Source organism: Andrographis paniculata, unplaced genomic scaffold (assembly GCF_009805555.1).
Source record: "Andrographis paniculata isolate CXL003 unplaced genomic scaffold, ASM980555v1 Contig9END, whole genome shotgun sequence".
Lineage (NCBI taxonomy): Eukaryota > Viridiplantae > Streptophyta > Magnoliopsida > Lamiales > Acanthaceae > Andrographis > Andrographis paniculata.
The window spans coordinates 2,075,500-2,092,574 of NW_026137639.1; the positions used below are offsets into that span (position 1 = coordinate 2,075,500).

A 17,075-nucleotide genomic window follows, 5' to 3' on the forward strand; every position below is an offset into this window, starting at 1 on the left:
TCCCTCTTACTTCCACACTAAAAAACAAAATCTGTTGAATCGTTTATAGAAAGACACATATAGATGATCAAACCAATATAAAACCGAAACTTTTGTGAATTTCTAAAACTCCAATCCTTGCATCACAACATTATATAAATCAAATTCATCAATACAAATATTCCTATTGGGTGGTGGTCAAATGATGGATGAATCATTCAACGGCGGAAACCAAAATGGGAGAATGGAAAGTCATAAGTTGGGAAGAGAGGCGAATGCTAATAGTTGCAGGATTAAAGAATGAGGACCTATTGTACAAACTGTTGTTAGATGATCTAAATGACCGTCTTACCTAAAAGTTCAATGAGACGGTCATTTACATAATCTAATATGGTATTAGAGCCTTAGGTCTCGAATTCGAGTCTCACTGTTCCTTATTTGTCATCGTCTATGGGGGTGTGTTAGTTGACTTCCATTTATAGATAAATAAATAAATGATGTGTATCCTTAACAATTTAAATTTTTAAGTGGGTCAGTCATTTATATAATCTAACATGGTATCAAAGCATATTTTATGTAACAGGGTAACATGCTCTAATACTATGTTAGATGATGTAAATGACCTTCTCACCTAAAAACTTAGGTTGTTAGAGATATAAATCATTTATGTATTTATCTACAAATGAGAGTCAACCACCTCTCATGGCAAGAGGGATAAACGCCACCAAACTAAACTTGTCCGTGGATGACGAAAAATGGGGGACAGTGGAATTCGACCTCGAGACCTTAAGATTTTAGGTGAAAGAGTTATTTACATAATCTAACAACTACAGGTTTTGTTGAACTAAGGTGCGGTCTCACGCGTAATTGTCCATCCACAGTTTGGATTTTTGAAATTTTTGAAATAAAAATTTTGAAATTGTTTTTGTTTAAAGGTTTTGATTTGTAATGACTAAAGAAAAACATTTTCTGCTTTCCACGTACTTTTCAACACACACATATATATATTATTTTGATTTGTACCACATATCATGCAATATTTTTAAATTAGGAAATAATTAACTACTATTTTATCCAATTACACCATTCAAATAAAAAAATAAATACATACTTCTCTCATCACATCACTTAAATTTCAATTTATTCTACTTAATACTGTTTACCTAAAGTCTCATGCCGAAAATCAAAATCTTCAACATATTTAAATTAATTGAGTTAAAAGTGTTATGTGATATTTTAAAAAGAACAAATATTTGTTGTATTATTAATCTGTATTTATTTATATTGTAATTGCAATAGCTAATAGATAGATTAATTTTATTTGTACTCGTTTTAAAATTATTTGCATAATAATGAATGAATAGGAATCGGCTTCAACTTCTCAAATAGAGAGAGGTCGAAATTTCAATTAGGATACAAGCACAAATTCATTAATTCAAATTGCATTTTTGTCAAATTATTTTGAAGGATTAAACAAGACTTAGGTTATGTTTTTTCGCAAGAAGCAATGGCGTCAAAAGCTCGCAATACCTAAGCTGAATGCCGCTGGATAAGTCACCCTTCCTCCGTGCGTCTGAATTTGAAACCGAAAAGACGACGACTTGAAAATATGAGATATAGTTTGTACACGGCAAACTCCAACAACCACCTATTTTGGGCACGTGACGACGCCGTGCGACGCAATTATTCTCCCCGACATTGACAATGTTTGCACACAAGAGTAAAATGAGAAACCACGAAAGTAGAATCCATGCGAAAAGTAAACAGTGAGAACATTATAGATGGCTATGGTTGACAAACGAATCAGAGTCAGATTCAGATTTAGTTTAGCTATAAATGAGTTAAAAAATCTTTGGTCTGAACCTAACTCATTTAATTAAATGGGTTGATATTAGCAACTTTAACATGATCTTTTATTAATAGGGTCAGCCGGACATTTATAATCTATTTAAGTTTAAAATTTTTAAATTTTAATTTAAAAGTATAATTTTTACTAACAAAATTTTCAAATGCATAATATATATATTATAGAGCAAAAACTATTTATTCATGAAATCGATATTCAATATTGGAATTAACAAAAACTACATAATAGTACACAACACAAACAACTTTTTTTTTCAATCTACTGAAAAAAAAAAAAAAAATCAAAGCCTTTCCTTTGTTTAACATTAATTTTGTAGAATTTTTAAATAAAATTATATTATTTTATTATTTTTATAAATTTGGCCATGAATATTTGTGTCTGATTAGTAAAATTTAAACAATATATGGAAATTTATAATAATATTAATTAAACAGGTTAGACGAGTTATTTTCAAGTTGAAAATTTAGATCTAAATATGACCCATTTAATTAAATGGGTTAAACAGGTTTGACCAAATTATTCATTAATTACAAAATCTCAACTCAAATCTAATTATTTCGGATCAGATTCAGGTCAAATTATCATATTGAATTAATTTTTACCAGCCCTCTAGATGGCCTCCCGATTGGAAGATATTTTTCTCCATAACTTAGATAAAATTTTTCATAAATAAATATTGTCTACAATATTTGGTTTCTCTTTTAATTAACCTACGAATCTATTAAATACTAAAATCTCTTTTAAGAAATGCAAAATATGGAGAACTCTTCTTCTTTCTTCTCTTCTAACATGTAAAGTAAAATATCTATTTATTTAATTTTTCCCTTTTTGTAAAACTGTATTAGTAAATAGAGTTAAATATTTGATATAGTTCTGTTTTCTAAAACAAAACCTTAAAATTGAACAAAATATACTAAAAGAATTAATTATAAATTACAATAATTAATTATGATCTTATTAAAAAATTATGATCAATTTTGTTAATATTAAAATTAAACTTAATTAATTTTCATGTTGTAAAGGATGATATAGATTGAATACTTTGTTATTATTATTATTATTATTATATTATTATTATTATTATTATTATTATTTTATATCGAGATTGAATACTTTATTATTTTGAACATAATTGTATTGAACGATTAAAATTAGACTAAAATTTTACATATAGTCAATGACAATCGCATTGGACATAGTCGCATTTAATACAACTATGTTCATCGTACCATTAAAACTATTTAAGATATATATTTATCATTCAACTAAAATATTTTTATAATTATTTTAAAATATAAAATATAAAATTTTAATATTTTAATATATAATAATAATCATAATAATTAATCAATATATAATATATTAAAGTTTCAATAAATTTACTAATTAAATTTAATTCATAACTTATATTTTTTAAAAATAAAAAATATAAATATTTTTTTTAATGTATGTGTTTTTTTATATGTGATACAAATTTTGTGTTTGAATTGTTAATTTTGTTTGTAAATGGACAAAATATATTATATTATACATATATGATATTAATATTACGTATAAATTACATTTTTTAAAATACTAATATTTATAAGTAATTGTTCAGTACAAAATGAACAAATTTATACCGGGCTAAGCCAAAAATAATTAAATCTAATGTTAATAAAATCAAAATTGATAGAAAATAATAAAAAAAAAATAATAATAGACTAAAATTGACCAAAAATATCAACTATATAAAAATTATTGACAAAAGTTATTATTATTATTATTATTATTATTATTATTTTATTTCTACTATTAAAACAAAAAGTGTGGCTTTGAAAAATCTTATAGTGAGGATAAAAAGAAGAAAACTGAGTTAGTTTTATTTGGCCAATACTCAGAGTTAAAAGGGGTGTGTTTGTTTGGGAAATTGGATTGAATTTATACTATTCATTCAGCCTATTTAACAAACACATTCAGTCTTTCACTCATTTATTACTATTCTTTTTTAAAAAAGCATTACATCAAATATATTTTTTCTTTCGAATCAAATAATAAAAAAAACTTTAAAAACATTTGAGAACGGTAAGAATAGATGAATAGCGATGACAACTTGCTCCGCACAAGGAAATTAATGAGGCTATCTCTCCTTATAACTCCATTACAATCGATCTTGAAAAGAAATTAGTATAGGAAAGAGTAGCAGGAAAACCCTCCTCGTCGACATCCACATCTGATCAACTGGCCGAGGCACTCCACAGTTGTCCAAGATTTATTCATTGATTCATTTTTCCTCTCAAAGCGGATCCGCTCTCTTCAAATTAAATACGGAAGAAATGAGTATATATTTTTTTTAAAGAAATTTGTTGGGTATAGGAATTGAGCCAGATAAGATTCTAATGTATCTGGCTCTGGTTTGTAAGATTTTAGAGCAATTTATTTCTTGTATTTGAGATTCTTGTTTTGATCAAGAGAAATGAGAACGAGGGACAGTCCTTTAAAACTTGTCATGAGATTTTCTTAAGTCTCTCTGATTCTATTCTTGAAGGTTTGTAATTTGGCACAGTGAAACTGATTTCTGGCTGCTTGCTTATGATTGTTGCTGCTATCCTAAAAAAGATTTATCACTGGAAAAGGAATCAAATTCTAAAGTTGGGATTTCACAATCTGATGTAGAACAAGGTTGCTATTATTCATTGGTTTTCAATATAGTATATTCTTACCAGATCCTAATATTTTCTTGCAGCAGCAAAGTTTTAGTCATATCTTGCTCAATGTCCTGTTTTTATAGCTGCATTATGTCTTATTAATTACACTACTTATGTTTTTTCGCCGGCCATAATTGATTGTATATTGTCTTGTTGCAGTTCTTCTAATTTGGTAAATGATAGCCAGGAAGGAGAGAGTGCTGGAGAGGGTGGTACATACATTTATCCTCTTTAAATTCCTTTGTTTGGATATCTACATTATAATTGGAGGTTACATTGAATTGAATCTAAGTGTTTTTTTTATTTACCAAAAATCTACTTTACATTCGGCATCCACTTGTCATTGTTCTTGCCTATCTACTTTGAAGTTCTTTTTCCTTTTAAAAAAAAAGTTGGTGATCTGAGTGTCACAAATCTCCCTGCAGACTTCTTCCTGGATTTTGCTTCTTAGGAACATCCAGTGTGAATGGATACCATATGAGTGCAGATTTTATATAATATGGATTATTTGCAGCTTCGATCATGGCCAGGCAATGACATTTCTTAGTGGTCTGGTCTTGTTCTGGCTGTTTATATTGTTTGGAGCTTTAGAAATTCACAAAAGGTTGGGTTTTTATATTGGTCTGATCAACTATATGTGTCTTGCTATAAACGATTCAACGGATTTTGTTTCATTGTGGAAGTGAGATGCAAAGATTGGAGTTTTTCAATTTTACTTTGATGAATATGTTGATGAATATGTGCATCCAGATTTTCAAATCTTCTGCTAGAAACCCTGAATCTGAATGTGAAATTTTCTTCGACATTGTTCCTCGCATATGACTGTATAGACTATATTGCATTTCTGATTTCAGTAATTTGCGGCGCAGATATTTTCTTGTTCTGACTGCCTTCTCTCCAAGCACTATCACGACTGACTTCGAGAAGCTGCCGGAGAAATTCAAGGATAAATTTGTGATTCGTTGGGTGAATGACATAGAATCACTGGCAATATTCAAAACGCCTTCTCTTGATAATGGCAATTGCTTATGTGTTGAGATTTGATTTTATATTTTTATTTTTAACCGATTGAATTCTAGAAGTATCGTCGTGATTTAGTGAATTAGGTAAGTATGTGCAGAGTTCTTGTAACTCTAAATATAATCGTGTATTTCCTACTGAAGTTCGTGAGGCTATCAACTCCATTAGTTTCCCATTTAGCCTCACGAACTTCAGTGGGAAATATACGATTATATTTAGAGTTTGTCATAGGTATTAGTCTCACAAGAACTCTGCATATACTTACCTAATTCACTAAATTACTAAAATACTTCTAGAATTCATTCGGTTAAAAATAAAAATATAAAATCAAATCTCAACACATAAGCAATTGTCATTATCAAGAGAAATCGTTTTGAATACTGGCAGTGATGTTGTGTCATTCACCTAGCAGCTTCTCGAAGTTAGTCGCGATAGTGCTCGGAGGGAAGCCAGTCAGAAAAAGTACATACTTGTGCCACAAATTATATAATTAAAGAAATACTTAAATTAAATTTTATTCGAGCTCGGTTGCAAGGCCGGCCTTGGCCCGGGTGAAAAGGGCGCTCGCCCAGGGCCCAATCTAAATTGAGGTCCATTATTTATTTATATTATATATAAATTATTTATATATACAAACTATTTGATGTTAGTGTATTAATATAAAAATATGATTCGTGGTTAAGTTCTAAATTGGGGTCCCTAATTTTTGTTTTAAGATTGTTTAGACAAAATTAATATTAATACTATTATTATATTTTATCTAAAAATGCTAAAAAAAAGTTGTATTTTATTTAATAATTTATATTCTATTAGGCAAAATTGTCAATAAATCTTTTGTAGTTTCGAAAGTAAATTCTCTGTATCCTTTAAAAATTACATAAGCTTTTTATACTTTTAAAAACGTCTCATGAAACTCATTTTTATATTTTTTGGGTGATGAGAAGATGGTGTTTTTTATCTATATTTGTTTTTGCACGGTGGGAGTTTCATATGGCGTTTGTTAAAATACAAGGGGCGTTACGCAATTTTTAAAGTAAATAAGAAATTTATGCTAAGTTTCGAAACTAAATTTATACTTAGAAAAAAATATTTTTTTTTTCATTTATATTTTTATTATAGGTAAAAAATATTATATATGTATATATTTAAGGATCCTAAATTTTTATTTCGCATCGGGCCTTTCGAAAGTCAGGAACAGCCCTGCCCGGTTGGTCTAACCTAAAAATTATTTGTGTCTAATTTTGAAGCCTAAGTATTTATTTTTCATGTTGTGCCCTGATCGAATTTTTGAGCCATGATTATTTTTGCCGACTATTGTGGTATTGACACGAATGTGGGAGTCGGGAGTAGAGATGGACTTTGGATTAAAAAATGTAATTTATATGGGTATGGTAAAATTTTAAAATTAAGAAAAAAGACTTTTGAAAAACTATGGTTCTATTTACTTATGGGATTTTATTTCTAAGTTTATTATTCTAATTTTTTATTTTTTTTCAAAAATATTAAATCAAATATTCATTTTTTAGTTACTTTATTATACTAAAATTAATTTTACATTCAAAACATTACATTAATATATATTTATATCACACCAAACAACTATTTCAATTCAAAATTTTACTATTCAAAATCAAAATTTCACAAATAAACACACATGTAACAATATATCTTTTTTTATTAACTTTGATAGTTTAAAAATATTTTTACCTCTATTATATTCAAATATTTTAAAAAAAAATTATTTTTATGAAAATTTAGCAAAATACAAAATCAAAATGTTTGTACCTTTTTACTAAAATACCGTAATACTCTAGAGTTAAACAGACTAGAAATTATTTTTAGGGTGTGTTTGTTCGGGGGTTTGGATTTTAACTTGAGATTTGAATAGTAAAAATTTTAAATTTGAGTAGTTGTATGATGTGATATAAATAGGTGTTGATGTGATGTTTTGAATGTAAAATTGATTTTTAGTATAATATAAAAAATAAGCGTTTGATTTGATGTTTTTTCGGGGAAAAAAATGGGATGATCAGTGGATTGGAAATCCAATCCCCCAAACAAACACACAAAATATTGATAAATTAAAATGTCAATAATATTTACGTTTATTTTTCAAAGCTCACTTAAAAATAATAATTAAAAATAACAACTGTCTTAATTAAATTAAATATTTTAATTATTTATATTTCCTAAAATGGCTTTCTCATATCGTGTGCGTGTGTGTGTGTGAAACTTGGAATATTGATATCTTATAATGCATGCCATTATAACTTCCACAACAAATCATTGCATTTTTATTTATTTATTTTGCCACAAATTCTTGTGACACACGTTTTCTACTATTATCTAATGTAGCCATTTAATTTATTTATTTATTTTTATATCATAATTTGTTTTTTGACATTGGGCATGAATTTTCATTCCACTGCAAACATTAATTAGTTTGGTCACATTCACAAATTAGTGGGTCAAAATCATGGGCTCTATTTATTTTATTTTATTTTATTTAAGCTATTTTACTATATAACAATTGTAATTTTCAATAAAAGTCCAATATTTAATTTTACAATACATCATATTCAAAGTAAAAAATAAAATGAGACTCCAAAATGACACAGTAATTTATTTTATTTTTCTATTCAATGTATTTGTCTTATGACTTTCAAGTTGAAATTAAATCAATGAGGAAATCAAGTCTGACCCTAATTTTGATCATGTGACGAATCTAATTATGTCATCAATTGAATACACTTCATTGCTGATGTATGCATTTCTTGAATGAATATACTCCCTCTGCTCTCGGACCTATATATTCATTTGTTTTTTGCACGAAATTTTAGAAATATTAGTATTATATTAAAATAAAATAAAAATAAAAATAAAAAGACTAAATTAACCCTATTAGTATTGTATGATATAAAGATAATGATATTTGTGTAATATATTGTAAATTTGAAGGGTATTTGTAATGCTAGATATATAGTACAATTACTAAAAAAAAGAAAATAAAAACTTTGTTATGGAACAGACCAAAATAAAAAAATAGATAAATTGTTAAGGAACGGAGGGAGTATATAATTATTTAATTCCAATAATACATATATATATATATTTAATTTAAAATGACTCCCTCATTATTATATATTTTGTCTAGAACTTTCTTCAACCTTTTCCTCTCATTGCCAAGAAGTTTCCATTTATTATAATATATACTTTCTCCGTCCATTAAAATTAGTTTATTTGGGCCCGACATTATGGGAATTAATAAAAATAAATATTTTATTAGAAAAACGACAGATAGTTGGAGATATTTTTAAAAATTTAGTTAAAAAATAAAGTAAATGAAGAGAGATAATATAATACAGTGATATTTGTTGTAAATAAGCGTTGGAATGGAGGATAATAATTAAATATAGATTTATTGACTTTGCCAAAATTAGTAATATAATAAATTTAATAGACAAACTATAAAAAAAATAAATAAATAAATTTGACGGACGGATGAAGTATTTATAAAAATAATATATATATATATATATATATATGAAATAGAAGCAGTGATAATCAAATTAATTTTGTAGCACTCCACCATGTAAAGCAGCCTGATGATTTATTTATTTTTCAAAGCTACGATTTTGAAAGTCAATTTATATATATATAATTGATTAATTAATAAAATAGGACTTGCATGTGTTATGGACTTGTGTCTTCATCTTTAATTTTATGAATATGATGGTCAGTCAAATGTCTCGACATTTTCAAAACTATTGATCGAAGCTTCCAAAAATTTGAAATGTTTTTTGCTGCCTTTTAATTTATTATAATTTGGGAGCAAGGTGTGACACACATATATATATATATATATATATAGATTTTTTGTTTCACTTTTTTATTGAAAAAAAGAAAAGAAAAGAAATAATGATTTGCAATGTGAAATTATTCATTTTTGTTTTACTCCGGCACTAAGAGTCTCATTTATTTTTTGCGTATTGATCTTGAATATTAATTATTATATCAAATAACAAAAATATAGTAAAAAAATACTTTCATTAGTGTCTTATAATACTAATAGAACGATATTTGTATAAAAAATTATACAAATATAAAGATATTTTTAATGTTAAGTACGATAACGGCAAAAAGTAAATATGACTGTTAGACGCGGACAGATGAAATATTATCTTTTTAAAATACCAACTTGGATGGGATGTAATGTAACGGTAGTTTTAATTTTACAAGAGTTGATTATTTTTCTTAGAGTTCATAAAAATTCATCATATAGGTTTGTTTGTGTTTTTAGACAAACTCTACCATTCAATTTTAATTTATAAATTTTAAATTACGATAACTCAACTAAATTTTCGGATAATTCTTACATACTGAGGATGGTTAGGGTGTTAATTATGATTAATCAGCACGGCTCTAATTAGCCCGAATCAACACATAAACAAAATAATTTATCACATAGAAAAATAATATGTGCATAAATCAATAGTAGTATATTTTGCGTATTTTATGAACTATTGTCACATGCTGTCAATTTATATAATGTATTTATTAATATAAATTATATGTTATTAATATTTTGTTCGTCCATTTTCAAGGTATTTGTTTCATTTTCTTAGTAATTATATTTCTCACTTAAATAAAAAATATTCCTATTATGCTATATTATAATGCCCTTAAAAAATCAAGTTTAAAGGTCCAATTTTTTTTTTTTTTTTATTATTCTATTTTATTATTATTATTCATAAAATGTTAATATTCTAAAATTTATGTACAAAAATTAAATAAATACAACGGAGGAGGGAGTATATAATTTCAAAATATGATATTCAATATATATATATATATATCATTCAGCTAATATTTAATCCAAAAAGACACCCAACATTTTTTTAACCTTATTCCTACATCAGATATGTTATGTTTAGCAGCCACGAAAGTCTGCTTGTGCGTTTGGATGTTCCAACCCCACTTTTCATTTGTTTATTTATTCTAGAAAAAATATTATATTAAATATTTATTTATATTATATTAACCAATATATTTTTATTTTTTTTCTGCAAAATCATTTATTTCCTTCATCTACTATAAAACTATTTATTTGATTTTTGCATGTAGATTTTAAAATATTAATACTTTACAAGTAAATAGTACAATAGAAAAATAAAAATAAAAATAAAAATCTTTTTAATTTTAAACTCATTTTTTATGACATTTTTGTAGTATTGTCTAAAATATTAGATTTTTTTTTTTTTTTTTTAATGTAATATTGAGAACAAATTAAAACGGTAAATAGATAGATAAATAATGAACTCAAGTAGTGTATATATATATAATGTACTATCACATTAATATATATTTTTTATTTAGAAAATATTACGTTTATATTTAATTTTTTTTTTAAAAAAAAATGCTTACGAATCTTTTAAAGTAAAATAATAATAATAATAATAAAGTATTTGATACAACATTTTTAATTGGGGAGAAATATATATATATATATATATATATATGATAGAATAATGTTTTACACATTATACAAAAGTTGGGTATGTTTGGTTGTAGGTTTGTGAATTGAAACTTTAAATTAAAATAGTTGTTTTACATTATATAAATAAATATTAGCTTATTATTTTAAATATTAAATTAATTAATTTTTAATACTATAATATAAAAAAAAATAGATACTAAATATAAAGCTTTTAAGATATATATATATATATATATATGAAAGCCAAATTCGAAACCAAAAACATAAATAAATAGATAAATAAAACCCTAGACAAACAAATTTATTTATTTATTTATTTTTTTCTTTTTGATCGGCAAAGTTATAGATGTATTTTCAAAGATATCGAATGAGGTGATAAGATTTGGTCCACACCCGATATGGTAAGAAGTGTATTCAATCAAATTCAGGTCATATTTCATTAATATTTTAAGCCATGTTCACACATTACACATATTGTATGTATCAATATATATATATATATATCTCTTCTCCCTCCCCTCCCAACAATCATACAATTATCAACTCACATATCATATCAATTGATATTTAGCAGAAAACGAGGTTGTAGTTCTTGCTAAATAACAAGTATAACAAATATTTCATCCATCGATCGATCAAACATGAACAAGATTCATCGTATTGTCACACTATTGCACTACTCTTTCTTCTTCGCCATCCTTCTTTCTTCCTTAATCTCGGCTCAAGAAGTTGGTAAGCTCTCTCGACATTCATGTCCGTATTTTAATTCTAGTTTAAATAAAATTTAGATGTCATATTTTGTGACAAAGAAGTAGCTTAAGGATCGCATAATAAATTAAGAACCTGAAAAATAAATTCAAAGATAACATAACTCTACATATATATGTGTGTGTATAATTGGTGAATTATTGGTAGTAATATACTCCATTTCGTCCGCCTCTGAGGATCACATTTATTTTTTGCGTCATTGTACTTAATACTAAAAATATCCTTATATTTGTATAATTTTTTGTACGAATGTCCTTCTATTAATATTATAAAACACTAATTGAAGTATTTTTGCAATTTTTTCTTAATTTGTACTACATTTTGATATAATAATTAATATTCAAAGACCAACACGCAAAAAGTAAATGAGACTTTTAAAGCTGAACTGAAGTAGTATTTATTTATTTATTTTTTTTACGTGTTTTGGTTGTATCGATGCAGAGGATGAGAAAGAGTTTAGCTACGATGAAAATAGTGAGATCGGTCCTGCGCATTGGGGAGAAATCCACGAAGAATGGAAAAAATGCAATATAGGAAAAATGCAATCGCCGATCGATATGACCAACGAGAGGGTTCAAATAGTGTCGCATTTGGGAAGACTTAAAAGGTTTTACAAGCCGGCAAATGCTACCCTAATCAACCGAGGACATGATATGATGGTAAAATTATAAATATAGTTACGTACACTTATCAATTAGGTTTTTTTTTTTTTTTTTTTTTTTTTTTTTTTTTAATTTGAAGGGTGGTGAAAATTGAAATGTTTTAACTAAATATGAACTTCACAATCCTTCCATTGTAAATCTTTATTATATTTTGATTTTTGTTTTTTTTTTTTACAATCATCAAATCAAATAGATATTATCTCTAATATTCTAAAAACAAATTAGGGTTTGTTTGATTTTTATTTAAAATTGAGGTTTTATACAATTTAAATAATATTTTATGAGAAAATAATATATTTTTATCGAAAATAGTATCGATTGAATAATGTTAATTTATGTATGAAACACAAACAAAATATTTTTAATTTTTCAATAGTCTTTTTTTTTTTTTCAATGTTTTGCGTTAATATTGATTGAATGCAAAATTTTATAAGAATAAATATATATTTTAATACAAAATTGTGGAGATTGTATAATTTCAAATAAAAAACTAAAAAATCTTTTGAAAAAACAAAGTATTTAAATCATATCAAATATACTTTAAAGTTTAATATTTTTTTACAATATACACTTGAAGAATATATAGTTATGCAAATTCCCACGTCATAATATATATATATATATTTATATATTTAAATCTATACTCATTTTTATTTTTGGATTGTCATAAAAAAAAAATTCCATTTTTTTAGTAAAAAAACCCATTATTTTTTGTATTTTTTATTATAAAATACAAAAATAATAATTATTATTAGCCACTTTTATTAAAATATCCGTCTAAATATTTAAACACACAATTGAACTTTATTTTTTTACAATCTTAAACTAGCCTAAACGAGCCACGTCCCAAACAAAGTTATTTTAATAAAAAATGTTGGGTGACCTAATGAAGGAAGAATAGTTATTATATACTATAAAATATAAATTAATATATTTTAAAAGTGGGATATATATATATATATAATATAATATATGGCTGCTGGTATAGCTATAGTTACGTACCACGATTATCAATGCTCTTTAATTAATAAGTAATAATTAAAATAACTTCATTTAGTCTAGCCACCATTAAGGACTAATAAATACATTAATTAATAAGACCATAATTAAATTAGAACCCTAATTAAGAAATTAATTAATTAATTTGCAGATAAGATGGGGAAATGGAGCTGGGCATATTGAGATCAATGGAAGCCTTTATCAACTTAGACAGTGCCATTGGCACACACCTTCTGAACACACCATCAATGGCAGAAGGTTCTTATTTTATTTTATTTTATTTATATATTGTTATTTTATTTTATTTAAATCGACAAATTTATTAATGACTAATTATTTATAATACTAACAGGTTTGATATGGAAGTTCATCTCGTCCATCAAACTAATGACAATCGAACGGCTGTGATTGGCATCATGTATAAAATTGGACGGCCCGATTCCTTCCTTTCCATGGTAAATATTTAAATTTCATAACTGTTAATATTGATGATTTATCATTACTTTAAAAAAAAATAAGATGGACGTTACGGTAGATACGATAGTTTAGGTAAAGTATAATTAGTAAAAATAATTATAAATTAAGATAACTAAATAGTTTAATTAAGATTAAAAAAAATTTAAATTTTAAATTTTAGAATATAATTAAAGTGTATAATCAATTTTCCAAAAAATAAAAGGACAAATTATGTGAGACGGACGAAAATAGAAAATAAGGATAAATTATGTGGAACGAAAAGAGTAATAATAATAATAATAACAACGACTAAATTTGATTTTTAATTATATTGATGTCCATATACAGATGAAACACAATTTAAAGGCAATTGCCGACACTCGTGATGTCGAAAAGACCATTGGAATTATCGATCCAAGACTCATAAAATTTGGAAGTCGCAAGTATTATAGGTATATTGGATCATTGACGACCCCTCCTTGCACACAAGATATTATATGGACGATTGTGAAAAAGGTACCTTTTTTTTTTATTATTCAATCTAAGTTAATTATCGACATTTCGAATAATCGGTTTTCTTTCTTTTTTTTTAGATAAGAACAGTTACAAGAGAACAAGTAGTTACGATTCGCGACGCTGTTCATGATGTAAGTTGCACTAATTATATTTCTAAGTCTATATACACATGTTTTGAGTTTTTTCTTTATTATTATTTATTTTGATTATTGATCGTAATTAAAAATTGTAGGAATCCGAAAGGAATGCAAGACCTGTTCAATCGATACATGATCGCCATGTGAATCTTTATAGGCCAAGGGATATCGAAAATTAAAATTCATTCGCAAACTATATGTTTTTTAGTGTGTATGAATAAGACCATGTCTCATTTATTTATAGGTTAGAAATACGAACAAATGAGATCATAATATTTGTTGTTGTATGGCATGGGTATATATAATAATTCTTTGAATGTTTTATTTATTGATTAATTTTTTGTTGATTATTTATTAAAGCAATGTTAATAAAATTATAAGTGGATAAAATATTTTAATATAAATAAATTATGTATGAATTAACAAAAGATAAACTAGCATAATTTTGGGGGACAGTGAGAGCATGATTCAATATATACGTGTGAATGGTAATTAACATGTTAAACAATAATAATTAATGTATAAAAATAGAAATATCATCTATCATCGTAGGGAACTAGCTAATATAAAAATAATAAATATGTATAATATATTATTTTTTAAAAAAAATATGTATATTATTTATTTATTTATTATTATTATTATTTTGCAAAAAGAACACATTATTAAAATTTTGATTTTATTTTAGTTTGAACAATTATTTGATGTCATGTTTTATTAGTTAGGTAAAATAGTATATTTTTTTAACCGTGAAAATTATAGTAAAAAAAAAAAATAAATAAATAAAACAAAGTTTGAAATAAACAAAGTGCCTTTTTATATAAAAATTCATAGATACATAATTATATTCCTCAATGAAAGTTTGAATTCTTCTAGTTCCATCCCAAATTCAATGTGAATACAAGTTTGTTTATCCAATTTATTTTTTCATAAATACAAAAATAATATAATATATGCATATTAATATAATCATATATAATATACTATATTTATTTTTTTTAAAAAGTCATTAAATCAATACAAAATATTATTTCTATATTGCCGACATGATTTTCCAATTCTAACATTAAAAATTTATTTATCTAAAAATACAAAATAAACACCCTATTGTAGTTAATTTAATTTGATTATTAATTTATAGTATCATTACATGTTACTTGTGTTTTTCTTTATCCCAAATTTGTCAAACCTTACGATTTACATTATACATTTTTCAAAAATAAAACCTATTATTTGTTTTTTCTTTATACTATATTAGTATCATTTATCAAACTTTACTATTTATATTATTATCATTTTTCTTTATCTCAAATTTATCAAACATTTTAATATTGAAATGATTATTACCATTCACAAATAAAAGGCCATTGGATAAGTAAAATCAATTATTATTATTTTTTTGGATTTTTTTTTCTTAATTATATCCTCACAAATTGGTTGCGGACTTATCATTCTCATTTTATAATGAAATTGTGATTTTGTTCGTTTCACAATTATTTCAAGTTTTTTTTTACTACTTAAAATATTTTTTTTTATATAGAAAACATTACATTGAAAATATTGTTCAAAGAAAAAAATTTAAAAATTAAAAATTAAAAATAATGATGTTATATTATATTATATATTTAATATTTAACTAATAATGACCATATAATTCGAAATGTATGCTATATAATAATCATCATATCTATATATATCAATATATATATACATACATAATGTGTGTATATATATACACAATTATATATATTTGTATTTTTTCTTTCAAATTAAATTAAGTGTTATTTGTAGGAAAATTATATGAATATGTTCTTCCAATATTTTTTTAGATGATACAATTTTTTATCAATATTACAAAAAAATAATATATACATATATGTTAACACAATATATATAATATATATTGTTTATTCATTCCAAAAAATCAATAATTCAATATAAAATATTGTTTTTTATTATATTATCACGATTTTTTATATCTAACCTAAAAAAATTCATTCATCCAAGAAAACACAAGGGAACAAAACCTATATTTTTATATAAAATAGTACTATAAAAATATTGAAAAAAAAAAAAAACTTTAAATACACAAATAAAAAATTGCTATATACAATAAAAATTGGTACAACCAAAAATGGCAAGGAGTTTGAAATTTACAACATCATATTGACATTTGGACCCAAGAGTTTGAAAATTAACTTCACTATTATATTTACATTAATTATGAGTACACTTTGTGGACACATTTGGTCAATTCACTATTATATTAATATTTCAATGAAAATAAATTAAATTAAATTAATTATATACTAAACCTGAATGTTTCATTTAATGATTTTCTAGTTGAAATTAGATTAAGGAAGTCAAGTCATACATTTTTTTTTCTATCAAGTCACCATTTTAATAATGTCATCATTTGAATATATATATATATATATATTGTGTAAGTAGTGAAATAATTTTATGTGGCAATAATTGTATTAAGAT

At 24.8% G+C, this 17,075-nt stretch overlaps 1 protein-coding gene and 1 long non-coding RNA gene across 2 annotated transcripts; both read left to right on the forward strand.

The window, feature by feature from the left end:
* The first annotated feature begins 4,008 nt into the window (after positions 1-4,008).
* Positions 4,009-5,271, forward strand: LOC127244326 (uncharacterized). Its single transcript, XR_007837149.1, has 3 exons — positions 4,009-4,507; positions 4,693-4,745; positions 4,959-5,271. It is a non-coding gene; the product is annotated as an uncharacterized LOC127244326 (long non-coding RNA).
* Positions 5,272-11,590: 6,319 nt separating this feature from the next.
* Positions 11,591-14,871, forward strand: LOC127244322 (alpha carbonic anhydrase 7-like). The gene is made up of 7 exons (XM_051264807.1): positions 11,591-11,782; positions 12,260-12,477; positions 13,631-13,737; positions 13,832-13,934; positions 14,284-14,451; positions 14,529-14,582; positions 14,684-14,871. The coding sequence occupies exons 1-7, from the start codon at positions 11,692-11,694 to the stop codon at positions 14,765-14,767; spliced, it is 825 nt and encodes a 274-aa protein (XP_051120764.1). The 5' UTR covers positions 11,591-11,691; the 3' UTR covers positions 14,768-14,871.
* The last annotated feature ends 2,204 nt before the right edge of the window (positions 14,872-17,075 follow it).